Source organism: Coturnix japonica, chromosome 2 (assembly GCF_054131305.1).
Source record: "Coturnix japonica strain WE chromosome 2, WE-NBRP24, whole genome shotgun sequence".
Taxonomy (NCBI): Eukaryota; Metazoa; Chordata; class Aves; order Galliformes; family Phasianidae; genus Coturnix; species Coturnix japonica.
This window is the reverse complement of record NC_140664.1, coordinates 63,937,756-63,956,471: the sequence shown is the minus strand read 5'-3', so window position 1 is coordinate 63,956,471 and position 18,716 is coordinate 63,937,756. Positions and strand designations below refer to the sequence as shown.

General features: G+C 40.1%; 1 protein-coding gene and 1 non-coding gene across 2 annotated transcripts in view; both read right to left on the bottom strand.

Moving 5' to 3' along the window:
• Positions 1-17,023, bottom strand: part of NPSR1 (neuropeptide S receptor 1) — a 54,130-nt gene extending 37,107 nt beyond the window's left edge. The window contains exons 1-2 of the mRNA XM_015855020.3: positions 16,752-17,023; positions 5,203-5,335 (exon numbers count right to left, since the gene is read on the bottom strand). Of these exons, the coding sequence (XP_015710506.1) occupies positions 5,203-5,335; positions 16,752-16,898 (280 nt within the window). The 5' untranslated portion in view covers positions 16,899-17,023. The remainder of the gene's footprint in view (positions 1-5,202; positions 5,336-16,751) is intronic.
• On the bottom strand, positions 10,426-10,497 carry TRNAM-CAU (transfer RNA methionine (anticodon CAU)). Its single transcript has one exon. It is a non-coding gene; the product is annotated as a tRNA-Met (tRNA).
• Positions 17,024-18,716: the final 1,693 nt, after the last annotated feature.

Below are 18,716 nucleotides of genomic sequence, written 5' to 3'. Positions count from 1 at the left end.
TCACATCTTTCTCTTTTGCTTTTCTGTTTGTATGTAATCTACCATAAAAGTTAGCTGGCCTTCTTTTTATTTTTTGTCTTCACTACAACCACAGCGATACCTAAGTAAGTGTGTATTCCTATCAAGTCTGTTGGCCTAAAGCTTAAAATTAGGCATGTGGTGAAGTTGCAACTTTACATCTACTATCCCTAGTAATGAACAGAATCCAACACTCTTCTGATTCTGATTTCTACTTAATGTTTAGACAGAACAATAAATCTCAGAGATTTCTGGGAGAAATCATCTTAGCATTTTCAAATCCCACTTTCTAGATATTTATTTGGGAAGGAAAAACAAACAAACCAAAAATAACCCCAAACCAACAAACATAAAACACAAAAACATATACACAAACACATGTATGCCCATAGTCATTAAAAATCTCCAGATAGTAGTACTTGAAGTTGAGTGAAGTATACGGTTTGCCAGAATTGTTCTTGTGTTGCTTGATCCATTTTTGAATTAGTTAAACAACAATAATTTTTATTGAATGGACTGTCTAGGTAATATTTGATGCTTCTTATCCAATGATACTCAGTCTGACACTGGTAAGGAATATCTCAAATCAACACATGGCAATCAACAACACTCTGTGGACAGTTTTGCAGTTGAAAGCATCACTTTGGAGCTGTCTGCTTTCAAATGGGAGGGCCCAAGAGTGTTTCCTCTATGAAGACTTGCCTGGGAACAAATGTTTCCATTTTAATAAAGGAGACTAGGAGATGACACCACTGTATCCTGTGAAGGCATATAGAAGCTGCTGTATCCTCTTACCTGCTGATCTAAATTCGCAAGGCCTGGAAGATGTGAACACAGGAGTTCCTGCTGAGATCTCTGAAGCCAGAAACTGTCACTCCAGAAGATCAGGCTTGACCACTCTGGACTATAAGAATAAGTACTGTTGTCGTTAGCCACCACAACCTCGGACAACACACCACTACCAAAGATCAGCACCTGACACCAAGACATTGCTGGACTGGGGAGTGGTGAACCTCTTTGCTTTGCTGCATCTGTATATCTGTGTATCTCTCTTTCCCCATTTTCTATATTTTCTCATTTTATTCCTTTATTCTTGTACTCTCTGTAGTAGCCATTGCCTGATATTGTATTACCTTTAGTGCTTTTTAATAGTAGTTAGCTAATTAGCTAATTTTACCTTCAAGTAGAACATTAGTTACTGTTAAGAAAACTCTCAATAAATTGACATGTACTATTCCTCTGAGTCTCGGATGACTCTATCACAGCAGCAACCCTTGCTAACTAGGGGAGGTACAGCTCAGGAGACAGAAAAAGATTCACCTCCCTCAGAACCCATGGAGTGAGATGAGACATTCAAATACCTGAGATATTAATAGAAAAAAATGTATGCTCACGTCAGCTGCTTTTACATTTTGAGAGTAGGGTTAAGGAGGCCTTTCTTTGGTAGAGCAGGGTAAAGTGTCTGAATAGACAGAAATATTTTCTGAGTGCAACCATATTTCACTTGAAAATTTCCAGCATGATCACAGTGTCTGTGAACTTAACAATCTGTCAGACCCCGCTCCTTGTTCTTGAACCACTTGGGGAATTCAGTCAGAGGCAAAAATCTTAAAGACTCTAAGGCTCCACAAGGTATGTGAAATGGCATCAGATAGAGGGAGATATGAGAGGTTTCCTGCCAGTAGAGATAGCTATGCCATGAGTGTAAGTTACGTTAAACTCAGAAGAAATCTATTTGGGAAAAAGTGTTTAGAAATACCCTCCCCACTGGGTAATCTTCAAAGCTTACACTTTCTGAGAAACTAAATTGCCTTGGAGATAGAAATCTGTAGGAAACCTACCTTTAGTTTCAGTCTTCACAGAAAGGCTTGTTTCTAAGAAAAACAGTGGGGGAAAAAAAAAGCGCATGCCTAAAAGCATACTGAGCACTTCACAAACTTAGCAATACTACTCCTTGTTAAATTAGCTGATGAGTGATTAGTACTATTGTTCAACTCAGCTGTTAACTCTTAGCTGATTTCCTAGTGCATAATTCCTAGCTAATTTCAAAGCAATTTATGCACGATCTCAGAGTTAAACATAGGCATAAATGCACACACTTAATGAGAAATACCCTCTGAATCCAGGCTTTAGCAAGATCTTTATATCTCTACAGATTCCTGCATCCTCCAGTACCATGTCAAATTATGGTGTTGTGAGGGATACGTATGAGTCTTATCTGTGAATTTGCCAAGTGAGTAAGACCACTGAATTTTAGTCATGTTGAAAGAAGCCTCAACCAGTTTGTTACTTCTCTTCTCCATCTGGCTTGGCAATGAGTAAAGGAAAATAACAGTGCTCATTTCCTATTCATGTACTCTGCACAATTTGTTTTGAATACCTTTTCAATTATAACACAAAAACCATACTTTCATTTTATATTATATTTTAGTACTACGTTAGTGGGAAGATGTAAGAAATGAGGATGCTACTCAACTGATGATCCACATATCTGTAGAAAAGAAGTTTTCAAATGGCCTAGAAATGCCTGCTTAGAAATGCCTGCACTGGTGAAACTGTATTCATTCTTCTTCTCTCCTTCTCCTTGGCAGAAATAATTAATATTTTAAGAATTCAAAAATAGATGGAAGTAGTAAGATTGAGTAAGCAGAAACTGATTGTCAGGAGATTAGGCTTTAGTTAGTAGGATTTAAATATGCCTGGCATGTCAAAGCAATGTGACAAGTCAGTGTTTTCATAATGTTCTGTGTCTACCTCATAACTTGTTGTGAAAGGCTGATGACTGTTGCCAGCTTGCTTTGTTCTTATTAATATTTTTGGAGATAAGGAAGTGAAATGGCTCAATTTCAGGAATTAAGTCATTTCTTTGTGCCAAAATACTGACAGAAACTCTTGGTAAGGGAAGATAAATTAGAGGTCTGACTCCTGCATCACAAGAGAGAAATCAACATTGCTTGAAAGGAGCCTTGCTGTTCAAAGTGGTGTTAACTCTTCTAACATTGAAGACGGAGGTGTCAGGTGAGTTATCATTGTGAATTCCTTTAATATGAAATGGAACACACTGTTGAACTGAGACACTTTCAAGGTGTGATTTTGAAAGTTGGGGATGATTTTGGGAAAGAGGAGATCAGAAGAGCTAGCAAGTTTAACACATGGATCTTAGTCAATTATGTGCTGCCCACATCTAATGAGATGTCTCCTTGTTTTTGTCACTGACTATTGCAGCTTCTTCAAAACTGTGTTGGCAGTCCCTTCTCCTCTCATCATGTAGACTGTGTTCAAATCTGCAGCAAATAGTTCCCCATCCAATACCATTTTAGTCCAGTAAAATAGCCTTTCCCATGGGTGCAAAAATGACAGAACTCCTACCCAGCACAACACTAATAGTAGTTTTCTCCTGGTGTACCTTACACGGACCAGATGTCTCTCAGCTAGTTCTGACTAATACTATCTTTCTATTTCTTATATTTATTTTACCATGACACCCGTGTCCTCAAGCTGATTCTTCATCTGCTGCAGAAAATACGTATTTTCTAACTTTGCTGTTTAATTGATCTCTTAATATTAGAAACCATCTTCTGTTACCATGCTGACCTGTGCATTTGCTCTGACAGTGAGCCCTGCATTTGTGCCATCTGTGTAATGGGCCATTTTCCACCCACCTTCCTTCCAAAGCCCTACTCATGACAGTTGTCCTCAGCACTCTGCTCCCTGATGCCATCAGGTAGAAAGTGGTCTGTGTTCCTCTGAGGCTTCGTGTACTTTTTTGCTCTTGCTCCATGCTACTGCTTAGATGACTGCCTTTTACCATCTTCTGCATATTAATCTGGGGTTGGGAGTACTTTGAGCAGAAACTGGCTTGAAACTCCAATGGACACGTGATCTCAGACTGCAGTATTCAAAGTGTGCTGTGAGACCATATTAGCATATCTGATAGAAAATACAGCTGGTACATAAAGAAAGTGACATTAAAGTCACAACCAGGGTAAGAAGTGAAGCCTTTTATTATGGATGACTCACAGGTAAAAGCAAAGAAGACCCACTGCAAATCTTCACCTCCTCATTTTGCAATAATTCTTATGTCACCTGTAGTCATGGGCCAGTCCCTCCACATAACTTTGCACACCTTGTTGCAGTTGTTTCAGGTAAGGTTTGGTCTTCAAGCAGGAAAAGGCCATGGGCAGATCAGATTGAGACCATGAGCAGGAGTTGATTTATTCACAAATTATAAATGTTGAAAATTCGAGACTATAGTCTTTTGATTTTCCAGCTTAAACAGATACAGCAGACATCAAAGGAAGACTCAGCATTGCTGGGAAAAAATGTATTAAATAGCTGCTTAGTAGAAAATTTGTGTAAATCCTACAGTTTCTTACAAAAAATGAAAAAAAAAAAGCAACAGAAAAAGAATAAATGCATCCTATATACACAAGCAATACAGCACAGATGTCTTGTAAGCAGGGATTAGTAGCAGGACATTGTTATAGAAACTGTACACTTTTCCCCCTGGGAAACGGTTAAAACTATAAATTCAGGCAATTCAAGGCCAAAGAGAAACAAACTACTGACTATGCTCTTATTCCCATTCCTTGTCATTGTGACATTTTACAAGCCAGGTTTCTGTATACTCTCCCACATAATTCTTATTCCCATACAAAAAGTTTACCAAATATATTCCTTTCTATACTTACATCTTTATAACTCCCTACTTGGTTAAACCAGACCACAGGAAATTATTTTCACTTTTCAGTGTAAGCACGTAATTGATGGAGCAACACTGTAATGAAGTACTTTAGAAAGGATTCTAGCAGAAAAACACTAGAGATTCATCTTGAACTATTTTAATCTAAACAGTTCTATGACAACAGCTGGGAACATAACTTCTGGGAAATGTAGATGCTAATTCAGACTGGGAGATAAGATTCAGTGAAAACAATGAGTTGCAGCTGCTGCAATCGACACAGACACTACTACATCTAGCAGCATCTATTGAGATCAAAGGCAGACTGAGCCCTTAGATAAGCATCCATCCATCTGTCTTATGACAAGCTGCAGCTGCACGCTGGGTGGCAACTGAATTCTTCACCATTCAACTTGCATTTCCTTATTTATGCAAAAAACTTCTTGTCATTTTCATACTGATTCCTACAAAGCTTAAGTGCCCCTTTCCCTCCCAAACACTACCTGTGATTGCCAACTGTGTAACAAAGAAGGTCATTCGAGATTTCCGCTTCCTTCTCCACGTAGAGAAGAGCACGATGGCATTTCCAGCAATAGTAACAATAAAGAGGATCCAAAGAGTCACCAGCTGCTCTGTCTGCATCGGAAAGACAAAAAAATCATGTGGGCAGGTGAGTGGGATAGTGACTTGGGTTAAGCCAGTCAGTTAACATAGAACAAATGAGATGAGAATGCAAAAAGGAGTGCAATGTGAGTTTTGACAACTGATTTTTAATTATTTAGACTAAGAGATATTCTTGTTCTTTCAGAAAATACCTCACATGCATCATCACCAGTGATGTCCCCTCCAGCTTGATTTGCAGTGCCTGTATATTAGTGCTACATTCACAAAACCACTATCAATGCCTCTGTTCAGCACTGGACACTTAAATGAGAGGCAGCCATCAGCTTTCTCTCGTTGCTCCAACAGGCTGTGAAATAACCAGCTGCCATGGTTTGCGAGGAATATTGATAGACATGCTCCTTTGGAGAAATGGGGGAAATAAAATTGTTCTCTCCTTCTCAGGCCCACTGAATATGGGTCATCCACAAGCCCTATGAAATTCAGACATGCACTCCACAATCTAGATGTGTACCAAGATTGAAAAGTAAGCATGACCCACTGTAAGGAAAAGTAAAATTGCACCGTACGCGATACGTGATGACAAAACGTCCCCTAGTGGTAGTGTGTACAAAGAAAAGAAACATAAGAAAAGCACTCTGGAAGCATCATGATTCTCTGACTGCAAGAATTGGGGCATACATTTGATTGTTTCATGTGGGTGCACACACAATTTGCTCTTTCCTTTATGGCCTACCAAAACTTGTTTGGTCTTCTCTAAATTCAGGTTACTTATTTTTCAGTAGGTTTCTCCTAGCCACATGGGACTGTTCAGTTTTTCCACATCAGCCAACCAGCTACGATGCCGGAGAAGCAATGAATCCACAGAGCATGTGGAGAAAATATCCAGCAAACTTAGAAAAGCTAGCTTGCATAATACATGTATGGCAAGGAGGAAAACAATTCTGCTGCTCTTCTGCAAAGACGATCAGAACATACAGCATTTTTCACAGCAAGACATTGAAGGGCATAGGACAGAGAAACACAGAAATGCAGAATTAAGAAGTGCTGAAGAATCCAGTAGTGATAGCAGACAACGTGTGTATTATCAGGGTAGAAAAAAAATACACACATGGCTCAGCAGAATCGGTAGCCAGCATGAATAGTTCCTTTTCAACTGAGGAGTCAGTCATCAGCCAGCACAGCTCCAGTTTGGTAGCAGTGGGATTTCATGACCTATGTGGCCATGCAGAAGAGGCAGGATCCACTTGCTGTATGAGCAGTTCCAGGCTGTGCTCCATGCCCGAGGCCAGGGATTAGTTTAAGCACACAATGATTGCTGTGTTTAGATGGTTTCATTTTTCCCAGCACGTTAACTTTTGTTGGTTTAATCTGTCATTTGGGTCACCTCATCTAACTTTAAAGCTCTAAAGAGAGACAGCTACTCAAATGGTCTTTGTAGCCTAGATAATGGTAATATCTCAGACATGAGTCATCATTCATCTCACCCAACCTGGGATGTCTGTCTCCACTGATTACTGAATCACCTATACAAGACAACCAGTGTGGGCCGGATGCTTAACTTTTAGATAAAACAAAAACCAAACAAAAACAAGAAAAGAAACAACAAACAAATATATATATATATATATATATATTAATCTAAGAATCTCCTGGAAGCAAATTCCCTTTACAACATTTGGCAGAGACATGGTAAAACTATGCTTATGGGGACACTTTGTTTTGTGCAGGGATTGGAAGGAGGCATCATTTTGGAAGATAAAGCCAGAGGGAGGGAGAGGTGGGGAGAGTAAGATTTCATATCACGTTTGTCCTTCAAATTAATTGATTCTCCTAAGGGATTGACTTGTCTTTTCCATTCCAGCAAAGATCTTTCATATGTTAAAAAGTAAGGGACAAGACTTGCTCCCATTTTCTCTAATATAAAATTGGGAGAGAGCGTTTTTTTTGTTTTTTTTTTAAGAAATTCTGCATTCCTGTATTGTAAGGATAAGGCTAACAAGAGAACAAGGCTCTGACACAAATCTTTTTGCAATTGCTGCATAAGAAAAAATTCAGTGTCAGCCAAGCCTGTGTTAGAGGGGTGCTTCCTCACCACATTGGAGTAAGCACACATATAGTTAGTACTCTTGCCAATTAAAAATGAGTGCTTTAAGCTCTACAGAAATGTACAATTAAACCAGTCTACAGAAATGACCAAAAAGGTGCAAGAGCTGAGTAAGGAGAGCTGAGTTTGAAAGACTGTAGACAAAAGCATATAGACAAAGTTTCTATTATCTATTTATGGTAGCTGCTGTTCAGAGAGTAGACAAAAAGATCTCATTCTAGGGGATTAAGGAGCTACAATAATAGGCAGCTTAAATCACTGCAGCCTCTATCAGCCTGAATTGCTTGCAGAATGAAAACTTCTGTAGGGATTAATGGGATGCTCATCATGATAAAGGCCTTCACGGAAGCTACAACCAGAATTCAAAATGTTCTTTATGAACTGGAAACACACACTTTAAAAACAGGAATCCATTGAATAAAGGAGAAGCACAGGACTATACAGTGCAGTAGCTGTAATGACACCAGCCTGGGTGAGACTTCAAGACATCACTTCCAACACACAGTAGGTGAAGGTTACATGCAAGTGGAATACCGCCACTATGCCAAAGGGTCAACCATACCCGGGAATGGTGCATCAGGCCCACACTGACAGCCAGGTGAGAGAAGGAGCTGTCCTGCTGTGCCTTTGTGCTGTGTGGCCTCACCTCCAGCACTGGGTGCTGGTTTGGGCCCTGCAGTCTAAAGAGGGCTATGAAGATGGGGAAAGATCTAGTGAGCAAGAAGCATGAGAACAACAATCTCAGACAGAGGTGGTCCTCTGTGGAGTTAGGAGTTGGACTTGATGATCCTTATGGATCCCTTCTAACTTGGGATATTGTCTAATTCTACACTGAAAACAACAACTGCCATGAGACCAACACGTGTTGCATGTATCTACTCCACTGAACCCAACTGCTATGCTATGTCCACTTTGGGACACCGCACTTCAAGAGAGGCACAGGGTAAGGAGTTGACAGCAGTTCAGAGGATACTGATGGACAAAAAGAATGAATTATTTAAATTGCTCAATCTAGTACACAACAGGCTCCAGGAACAGATGAGCATACTTTTGAAGACATGAAAAGGCTGTAGGGGGAAAAAAAAAGAAGAAGAAGAAAAGGAATAATATATTCTTCAGATCCACTGCAGATTGGCCCAAAATCAGTGAACCAAAATCACAGCACAGAATTCAGGATGGTTATTTAAAAAATTTGGCTTACAAAATACCTGTACAGATTGACTGAGTCAATGAAATTTCCACCTATGAAAACAAGTCTTAGATTTGAGATACAGCTAATTGATCCCTGAACTTCACGTCAGCTGCATTGTCCAGAACTCTGTTTTATACATCACAGTGAGGTTGCTTAAAAATAGATGTGTTTCTTTTCATGTCACGTTCATCAAGCAGAAATCGTCTTTTTGTAACAACCTACAGCAAGGTGATTTACAGGAAGAAAAGAGAACCGCTGTTTAATAATATCTTACACAGACAACTGGATAAAAAGATAATAACATCTCTTGGATCCTTGTATAGAAGCTTTCTTCAAGGGCTGCTTTTGCAATGGGTATACTGACTACATTACACAAGAGCATCATGAACGAGACTAGTGTCATACAGCAGTTCTTTTTGATTAGAAAAATTAAAAATGTTAGTGACCTAATTAAGGTTACAGAACAAATCAAAGTCAAGAGGATTTCCTTGGCTTGACAATTACCATTGCTTATGCTGCTATTCCACAAGACTGCTGCTTGAAGCATGGAAATGCTTGACATCTGGAGCACATATTCATGTTTTGCTAATTTGCTTTAAGATTAAATCCAGCTTTAGCCAATGAAGCAAGTCACTTCATGGGTGAAATGTAAGTCAGGAAACCTGTCTGAAAAGTGCATACATTTCCATTTGCTTGCAGAAGTGGTTTGTTATTTTGTCTCTCTAATAAAATTTCTGAATTCATAGGATGCAGACATAGGGTTTGGTGGTACTGAGTGGAGCCAGGAGTTGGACTCAATCCTTGTGTGTGCCTTCCAGTATGGTATATTCCTTGTATATTCTATAATGGAGTTCACAATAAAGAGATGAGAAGCACCAAATGGAAGTTGCAACTCAGGACATTCTGATTAAATATTAGGAAAAAAAATCACTATGAGGATAGTCAAACACTGGAACAGGAGTGCATAGAATACGCAGGATCTCTGTCTCTGCAGGTGTTCAGGACTTGGCTGGGTACTGCCCAGAGCAGTATGGTATGTTTTCAGGATGCTTTTGAGTGGTCAGCCCAAGCAGCCTTCAGAAGTCCCCTGTACCTGCACTGTACACACGTGAGCATGCATAATACTCATAATGCCTATTTTCTTAAAGAATATACTAAAAACTACTTATACATATTTTAGTAGCAGCTAGCAGGTCTCACTGTCAGAGGACAAAATAATAGGCACCAATAATTTTACCAAGAGAGAGGTAACAGTGGGGATTTTTAGGCTAGAAGTAAGCTTCATACATTAGATGTTAAGCTTCTGAATGTGAAAGTTCAGAAGATTAACACAAACTACCTCCTACTTCAGATGAATATTTGAGGAGGGGAAAAGCCACAAAAAAAAAAAAAAAAAAAAAAAAAAAAGGTTGGATTACTCTTGATTAATTTGTAAATGAACTATGCGTGAGGACAAAGAAGCATGTTAAAGAACTGAAAGATCACTGTAACCTTATCACTTAGTTGTCACAACTAGCAGAAATTGTACTGGCCATTCATATAATAAAAGTATACCTTACATAGAATCATAGAATTGCTCAGGATGGAAAAGACCTTAAAGATCACCAAGTCCAACCCCAACCTAACCATACCACCCTCTGCTCAATCATGTCCCTGAGCACCACATCCAAACAGTTTTTAAACACATCCAGGGATGGTGACTCAATCACCTCCCTGGGGTGTCTATTCCAGTGTGTAACCACCTTTTCTGTAAAGCAGTTTTTCCTGATACCCAACCTAAACTTGCCAAGGCAAAAAAAAAAATGTTAGCAGAGGATGGTTTCGATCCATCGACCTCTGGGTTATGGGCCCAGCACGCTTCCGCTGCGCCACTCTGCTACTTAAATACCTTTTGCCTAACAAGGCAAAAATGAGAAGTTTTTATTATACAACACAGAAACCTTAAATTTTTTTTGAATGCAATTTGATTGACAACAGAAAACTTGTGATGAGGTAACAAAGACTGAGAAAATAATTACTTCAAAGCTTTATTTATTTATTTATTTATTTATTTAAAGGTTCTTCCATTGCAGCTGAATTTGAGAGGAAGGCAACAAAGCCCTCTAGGAGTTGATTTTTTTGGTAACTTGGCCTGGAATTGAGCCCAATTTACACTGCATGAATACTAGCTCAGCCTCAGGTCTCTCTTGAACCACAGATTTCCCATTTAAGCCCTCGGGCTAAAATATAGCTCTGACTGCTATAGACCTTGACTATTAATTATGAGGTTTCTCTTCAAACACAAATATCCCCAAGCAAGCTTAACAAAGAAAGCATCTCACACCTTTCTGAGTCAAGCATGAGCTTTGAATTCAGCAGATGCACTTGTCATGCCCAATAGTTTTGCAATCTCCTGCACAATGGCTGCTTTACTGAGATGATTTCTCACAGGATGACTATGTAAGCCTTCCAGCACATGCTTGTAGGTTATTCTGGCATGTACTGTCACATGAGACCTTCACCACACATCAGAGATTCTGGCAGCAGTCATACCTCCACTCATCTCCATTCCTGGAAGAATGGCATGGATGGAAGGGGACCTATAATCATGTTTTCTATTCTGCCAAACTTGTGAAGCAGTTTTGCATGTGTTTGTATCTGGATGGTATTGCACTTACAGACTGTGAATGCTAATGTGTTCTACAGAGGAAAGACTAAAATATTTTCTACATTTTAGGTGCAAGGAAAACTATTCACTACATCAGAATACTTTCTCATAGAAAGAAGTAATTATGTCACTAATATTATTTTCACTTTTTATTAAGATATAGCCATACTCTACTAACCTTTTTTTATGAAGCCTCAGTTTTTAAAAAATATTTAAAATATATTTAATAATATATTAAATTAAATATATTTAATAATATATTAAAATATATTTTCAAATATATTTCTTAGCTCTTACTTTCTCATCATGGCTGAGGCAGGGTCACTTCAGTGGGAAGCATTTAATGAATGTAGACAGATCTTTCTATGCTCCAATATCAGTGAAGCAAAATGTCCTTAGCCTGACCCCAAATCCTCTATAGATGCGACTGGGGCAGAAGGGGCAGATTTTAAGTCAAGAACAGATGGTAACAATTCAGTTTTACTAGCAGATAGTTCACATTCACTATTTTGTTGTGTTTTGGTAAAGGACAGTTCACTATTCAGATAGTGAGCAATTGGGACATATAGGGCAGATAGCGATTGGACAAGGGCAAATTCTTTTACAGTATCGGAGGGAAAGTTTAGATCAGACGTCATGGGGAAGTTGAAAATCAAGACCAGGTTAGATGGCACCATAGGCAACCTGACCTAGTGCTTGATTTAGCAGTTGGCAACCCTGCCTGCAGCAGGAGGTCTGGAACCTGGTGATCCTTGGGTCCCTTCCAACCCAAGCCATTCTATGGTTCAATGGCTCTATTGAGTTTCAGGGTTCTTGTTTTTGGTTTTTTTTTTCAACAAATGATAAAAGCTTCCAATGAAGGAGTTAAGCAGATTTCCCTAATTTTGATGTCATCAAGAATGATGTATTTTTCATTATGTTTCTATTTTTCCTAAAGTAATTTCAACAGGAAGAGATAATATTAGGTCACTCAATAGCCCATCCATAATTGTATGATTTTGAAAGCCCTATTAAAAGCTGTGAAACCGTTCCTTCTTAATCACAGAAATGAGTAAGATGATTAAATGTGCCTAATCTGTGAAATTAAAACAGTTCATAAACTAGAGACATTTTAAGCCTATTCATACAGGAGATGCAGTCACAAACACTATCTACGGGTCACATGGACCACAGAGTCAGAGGTGTGAGCGACACTGGTGTAAACCTGCCTGAATTGGTTGACTCACAGCTTCCACACGTGGGGCTGTTACTAAGCTAGCTCCCTTCTGTGCTGCATTTAAGCTAGTAGATGAAGCCAGCCCACCCAAGAACAGTGCAGCTTTGTTTCACAAGGTGAGAGCAGTTATTGCCTCCTCAGCACAGCAGCTCAGCTCTAGCAGCACTCCTTACAGCATATTGCAGTGCTTGCGTTTAGTAGTTCTTGACACTGTGTTTGTGTAGACTTAATTCTCCTCCTCTCACTCCACTGAAAGATAGCAAAGTCACTTATGAATAATTTGGTTTGCTCATTTTCCTAAAACATATGATTGCATTTACAGAGATTACTCCAGAAATTTGACAGCACCCATTAATATTTTTCTGTTATGTATTCAGGGATGGGATGCTCTGTGCAATCTGCCTGAAAATCAGAATGAGCAATAGTAAAGGCAAATGCTTTCCAGGAGATAAAGAGACTCCCGCATTTGGCTGAAATGATAGGGACACAGATACTGATTTAAACAGGCTCTGAGGACAACTGGAGACAAACCCTTGTTACCTGATAGTTCTGCAAAGCTCATCTGTGGAAACGTGCTCTCCTTGCATTGATCTTCTCAGCACTTTGGAGGAAGTGATTGGTCCTGACCTTTGCAATGAAGATTATCCTCCATGGATGAGAAGCACATATGTGCTTATACTAGCATGGTGCTACAGTCCTGTATATCTGAAATAACTAGGCTACAACATGCAGGTACTGGCAATGCTATGGTGTTGGAGGATGCCATAGCCACAGGCAGACAGTTCTTTCTGGAAGAAGAAAACAACAACTGTGAATCTTAACTATTTATGAGTAATCATTTGTAATGGATTGCACAGTATTTTTCCTAACAGCTCTTATCCTTCACTGCCACTGCTGGGGTGATGCTGTACAGCACAGGGATCAGGATTCGTGGAGCTGGAATAAGGAAGATATCAGCATATAGTCCTATAGTTGGAGTTTCCACCTTGCAGCATGGGACAAGGGTAGGCAGAGGTGAGGGACTTTGAAAGTAGAGGAAAGTCACAGGCATTCTCAAAATCTCTGTCTTCTACAGCTCACTGCATTTGGCAAAAGGCATTTGACACTCACAGAGAGTCTTCTTACACAGACATTAAATTCATGTGGAGGAGACTGTAAAGGGGTGTAATGAGCTTTCCGTTGGCCTGGGAGGTTGGAGCTGTGATTAATACCAATTTGCACATCTGTTATGAATTTGATGCCAGCACAGACAACAGAATTCTTTGCATTTGTGGTTCCAGACAGTGAGCTACCGACTTGCCTCATGCAAAGGCCTCAGGAAGAGACACGGGCTCAGTTTTCAGCAGTACTTTTCCACATAGAGGATGGAACTAGAAGATCTTTAACGTCCCCTTCAATGTAAGCCATTTTGTGATTACAGAACCTGCAGGTGGGGATAAGCTGCTGTCTTTACCATAGAAAGCTCTGGCTTATCTTATAAACTACATTACACACCTGGTCCCACCCAAAGGATGCTGCCTTGCAGCAGACCTGGGTGTAAAGGATCATCTAGCAGCTGGCCAGGCAGCTATCAAAATGCCTAACAGAAGAGAAGACCATGTTCATCCAAGTGAATGAAGCGCTCCTTTTCCCAGCTCAAAAGAATAAAAGGAGGGGGGGGGGGGGAACGACTTAATTGAAGTGGCAAAATGTTTTTTAATCTGAAGCAGCATGGGATTTAGTTATTACGTTCTGAAGAGGAATGGAAAGAAATTCAAATGGTTCTGAAAGGGGAAGCAGGGAAGCACTCACAAATCAGCCCATAATGGGAATTTTTTTGGCACTGAAATGCTCTGAGTGGCATTATTTTACTTTTGTCACATTGCCACCACAATATAACTCAGATATTACCTGTGGGTGGGTGCAAGCAGTCCTTCTGAAGCATGGGAGGAAAAGAAGAATACAGTGTTCTCTTTTCATCCCATAGTTGGAGCAGTGTTTGAGACACCCTACAGAGCTGCCGGAGGATAAAACTCTCAAAAAGTCACTTGTGTAGGAACTGTTACAGGTACTGCATAAGCATCACTCCCTGGTCCCCATTTATTGGTTTCGATCATGTTTTCCTATTACATCTCTTAAGGTAGATAACACAACTCTGTATTTCCCAAAGAGAAATAGGAATATTTGCTTGCTTTGTGTTGGGTGTACAATCATGTGGCAGTCCCCCCCATGCCACAGCCACAGGCACAGCCCATATCCATCCTGAGGCTTCTGCTTCATGGCCACACAGGGAACAACCTGCACCTGCATGGTGGCCATTTGTTGATCTTCTTTAAAGCCAGCAAAGGTTACAGGATGCTTGAAAATCCCAATTAATGGCCAAAGCCCATTTATAGCTGTATTTTGAGCACCAAGTTCAAATGACGTGGATTTTTAATCCACTCAGCCTGTTCCAAGCTGACCTTCTGTTTCTCTAGCTGCCAAAGCAGAGCCTTGTGAAAAGAAAGAAGATCCTGAGCACCTTGCTAGAATGGACATGGACACGGCCACCATACAGAGCATGGATGGCATGGTACAGGCAGATGGCTGCGGGTATCAGCAGCACCTTCCACACATGAGCTCTCATTGAGAGCTGAAATGGCTGGCAAAAAGCCCTGCCTTGCTTAGAGGATGTCAGCAGGTATGTTTTTCCTCCTTCCCTGCAGCAGCAACACCAGCTGTCACTTGTCTCCCGAGTCAAAATATTTCCATGCCTATCAGCAGCCAGTAATTGATGTGAAATCAGTGAACCTCCTTGCAAAGTTCATCTTATATTTGCCAAAGCTAGACATCAGGCAGCAGAGTGCAAGTCTAATGAGAAGCTCTCAGCTAATAGAGTCAAGTTTCCTTCAGCAGTGGACGAGCACGCATGACTATCCATAGTGTCCTAATTATTGTAATTTACTCAATCTGCCCTATTAAGAAGCATTTTTCTGCCTGGGGACTTTCTAATCATGGAATTAATTTGTCACTTTTACCATTATAAAATATTGCTCCCATGACATTGTTCAGATTTACAACCCTAAGTGTGGAGAGAAGAGAGGAGATAAGAAGAAAATTGTAATAAAAGGTTTTGCTCCTCACTTCTCTGCTTTCTCAAGAGCCTTTTAAGAGTCTAACATGGAGAGAGAGAAAAAAAAGGAAAAAAAAAAAAAGAAGAGGGAGAAAGGAGTATTGTGTTAAAAGAAACTCCAGTTAATGAACTGTAGGACTAGAGATCAGCATTTTCCCTAGAAGAGGTGAATCCCTGTTGTAATTCCATCGAATCAAGGGGCAATGTATCAGAGTACTAACAACTTCCTCCAAGTCAAAATTGCATCTGAATACATCCCCTGATTTTCAACAGATTGCCAAACCGATGCAAGCGCCTGCATCTTTCCATCTGGAAGTGATCTGCTTGGTTCTGAGCTCCAAAGGGAAGGCGGGGTACTTCTTGTAGTAACTCCTTTTAGAAACTCAAGCAAAACTTGTACTTTGTGTGCCACTACAGCACCGTAACACATGGCATGCAGCATGATACTGAGCAATGACAACAGACACGGAAAGCTGAAGCAAAGATGTAACTCAGCACCTCTTTCATCTGTTCTCTACAATCACATACTGCAAGGGTGATGTTTATTCTGGGAGATGAATGAATACACTTCTCACGTCATTCAGCAGTGTTCAATCCTGAATCGTTTGTCTGCTACATTCTAATAGTGATGCTGCATCCTTCTCACAAGTTTAAAAGAAAACTAAGCCAATTAACTAATTAGAGCTAATCCCTGTTTTGTTTTATTAGTTTAGATTGGTTTGGGTTTTTTTTTTTTGGTTTTTGTTTTTGTTTTTGTTTTTAGATACAGACACACACACAAAACCCTGTTGCTTTTGTGCAATTGTCTGTTGCAGCTGGGAAACTGAAAATATATTCCTTGTGTCAAGGCGATGGCTAATAAGAAATTACACAAAAGATGTGTTAAACTATAATACACTTTTGATTAAAGATGCATGTATAACTACAATGCCACTTTAGAAAAACATTACCACCTTATAAGGGGATACAATTGCTAAGATCTGCAAGACTCAACTCCAAAACCTGCAACTCTTTTGTTTTCCAGTAAATGCCTCATATATATTTATACTATACATAGATGCCTTCGCAGGGCAAATGCCACCTACATTTGGGATAAAGCATCAATAATCCCAGCTGCCTGCCTGCAGAGGCACTGAGATGCACCCAATCTTGTGAGAAAAGTAATGCACTGGCTGTACCTTAAAGGAATAGTAAAAGGATTTCCACTCCTCTTCCTCCAGCACTTCGGTGAAAGTCACGGTGTCGGTGCAGGTGACAAGGGTGACATCCAGCCAGCCCGTGCCAGCTGGGGAGCTGCTGCTGGCTGCTGTGGGGCCAACCTCCATTGCCAGGCTCTGCTCCAGCTGCCTGGGCTCTTATTTTCCTATGAGTTAATGCAGCCAAGCCTCTCCTGTAAAAGCACAGCAGCAAAAGCTGCTTCTCACTGCTCCACCACTGGCTACCAAAGGCATCAGGCTTCAGTGCAGCTGAGTGATAAGAAAAAAAGCAAAGTGAAGGAAAGAAAAGAAAAAAAAAAAAAAAACACATTAAAAAAACCAACAAGCTGGTGTCGTTTCTTTGAGCTCTCCTTCAGCACAACTCTAACAACACCCACATGCTCTTTCAGCAGCAAGACCAGCAACAGGTAATAAGTCAGGACATGTAGAGGCGCCCATGTGCATTTCAGCCTGCCAGGCAGTCACAGCTGCCACAGCTGTAAAAGCATAGACCTGGAGAGCAAGCATGCATTTAGCACATCCAGAACTTGTCCAGCCTCATGGGCTGCTCTGCCACAAGACCAATACAATCCTAATGAAAACTTGATCTGTTTTCACAGCTATGCCCTGCCAGCCCAATTTCTCAGTTTCCCATTACCTTCAGAGCTGGAGCATGTGGGGACTGGAGAGACCTCTGGGTGTCACAGCAATGTCCAGACCTTGGCCTGGGCTTCCATAAGAGGAGGGTTCTTATTCTGGCCCATGTAGGTGATTAGCACCATTCATGATGAGAAAGAAACAGCGCTAACCTATACACATCAGTAACAGGCATTTAAACAACTGAAAATCATGCATCCGTTAGAATATACAGATAAATCACAGTGTTTCAGAAAAACCATGTTAAGCTGAAATCAACAGGGAAAACAGTAACTTATATGTTATCCGAAAGAGAGGAGGACATCTCTTTGAAGTCCATCCTGAATGATTGCTCAGGTAGGCTCAGAACCTCTGCTCCGAGGCATTCAGGCAGCAACCAAGCCTCTTCCTGAAAGAATCCCACCTTGCTTTCTCTTTTCTCCTCTCACCTTGCTCTCTCATATTTATGGAATAAGATAAAACTTCTTGCATTGGCTGGCTAGATTGTTTTTTTTTTTTCTTTTTTTTTTTCTTTTTTTGTTGTTGGTGGTGGTGGGTTTTTTTTGTCTCCTTTTTCCCATGAGCATATTATAGGCGCTAAGAGGCTTCTCAGTAGTGCTCCTGCTTTTGAGTGTTTCTTGGTCACTTGTCACTGCCCTGCTTTGTAGTTGGCTGCTTTGCTATAAATGTTTTTTGTTGTTGTTTGTTTTTGTCTTGTATTTATTCTCAGAATCCTAGGCCATGGGCTGTCGGTCTGATACCATGTCTATAATAAAACTAATTCTTTAGGGGAAAAAAAAACCCAAAAACTTATTTTTTTAATCCTCTACAGAGCTGTGCTCACTCTCTGAAATTCTGTGCTTTGGGTTTGCTCCCTCTGCCCTCTCCAGTATTAAGCAAGCTATTTGAATACCTCTGAAATGAATGGTGAAACAGCCGACTTTTCTGATTGAATCTCAAAAGCCTGTAGCAGGCAAGATCAAATCCCAGCAATTCCTCTGTGCAGAATTGATTCCTACAACTGATTTTGTTTTCCCCAGCCAGGACTTTCAGAAATCTCTAAGAATTTCAGCTTGAAGAGATTTAGGTAGCGTTACAAAGGGAGAAACTGAGTTTTCCCACTGTTTTAACATAAAATACTCTAAAATTATTATTCTGACACATATTTTGTTTCTAATGCATAACAAAATGTGATAGCGCTTTCTTAACCTAAGCTGTTTCTTTTTTAAGTCTCTGGCAGCACACCATAGCATAAGCATGCTTTCCAAATAGGAAAGATCAAACAACTTTGAGATAATCCTTAAGCAAAGA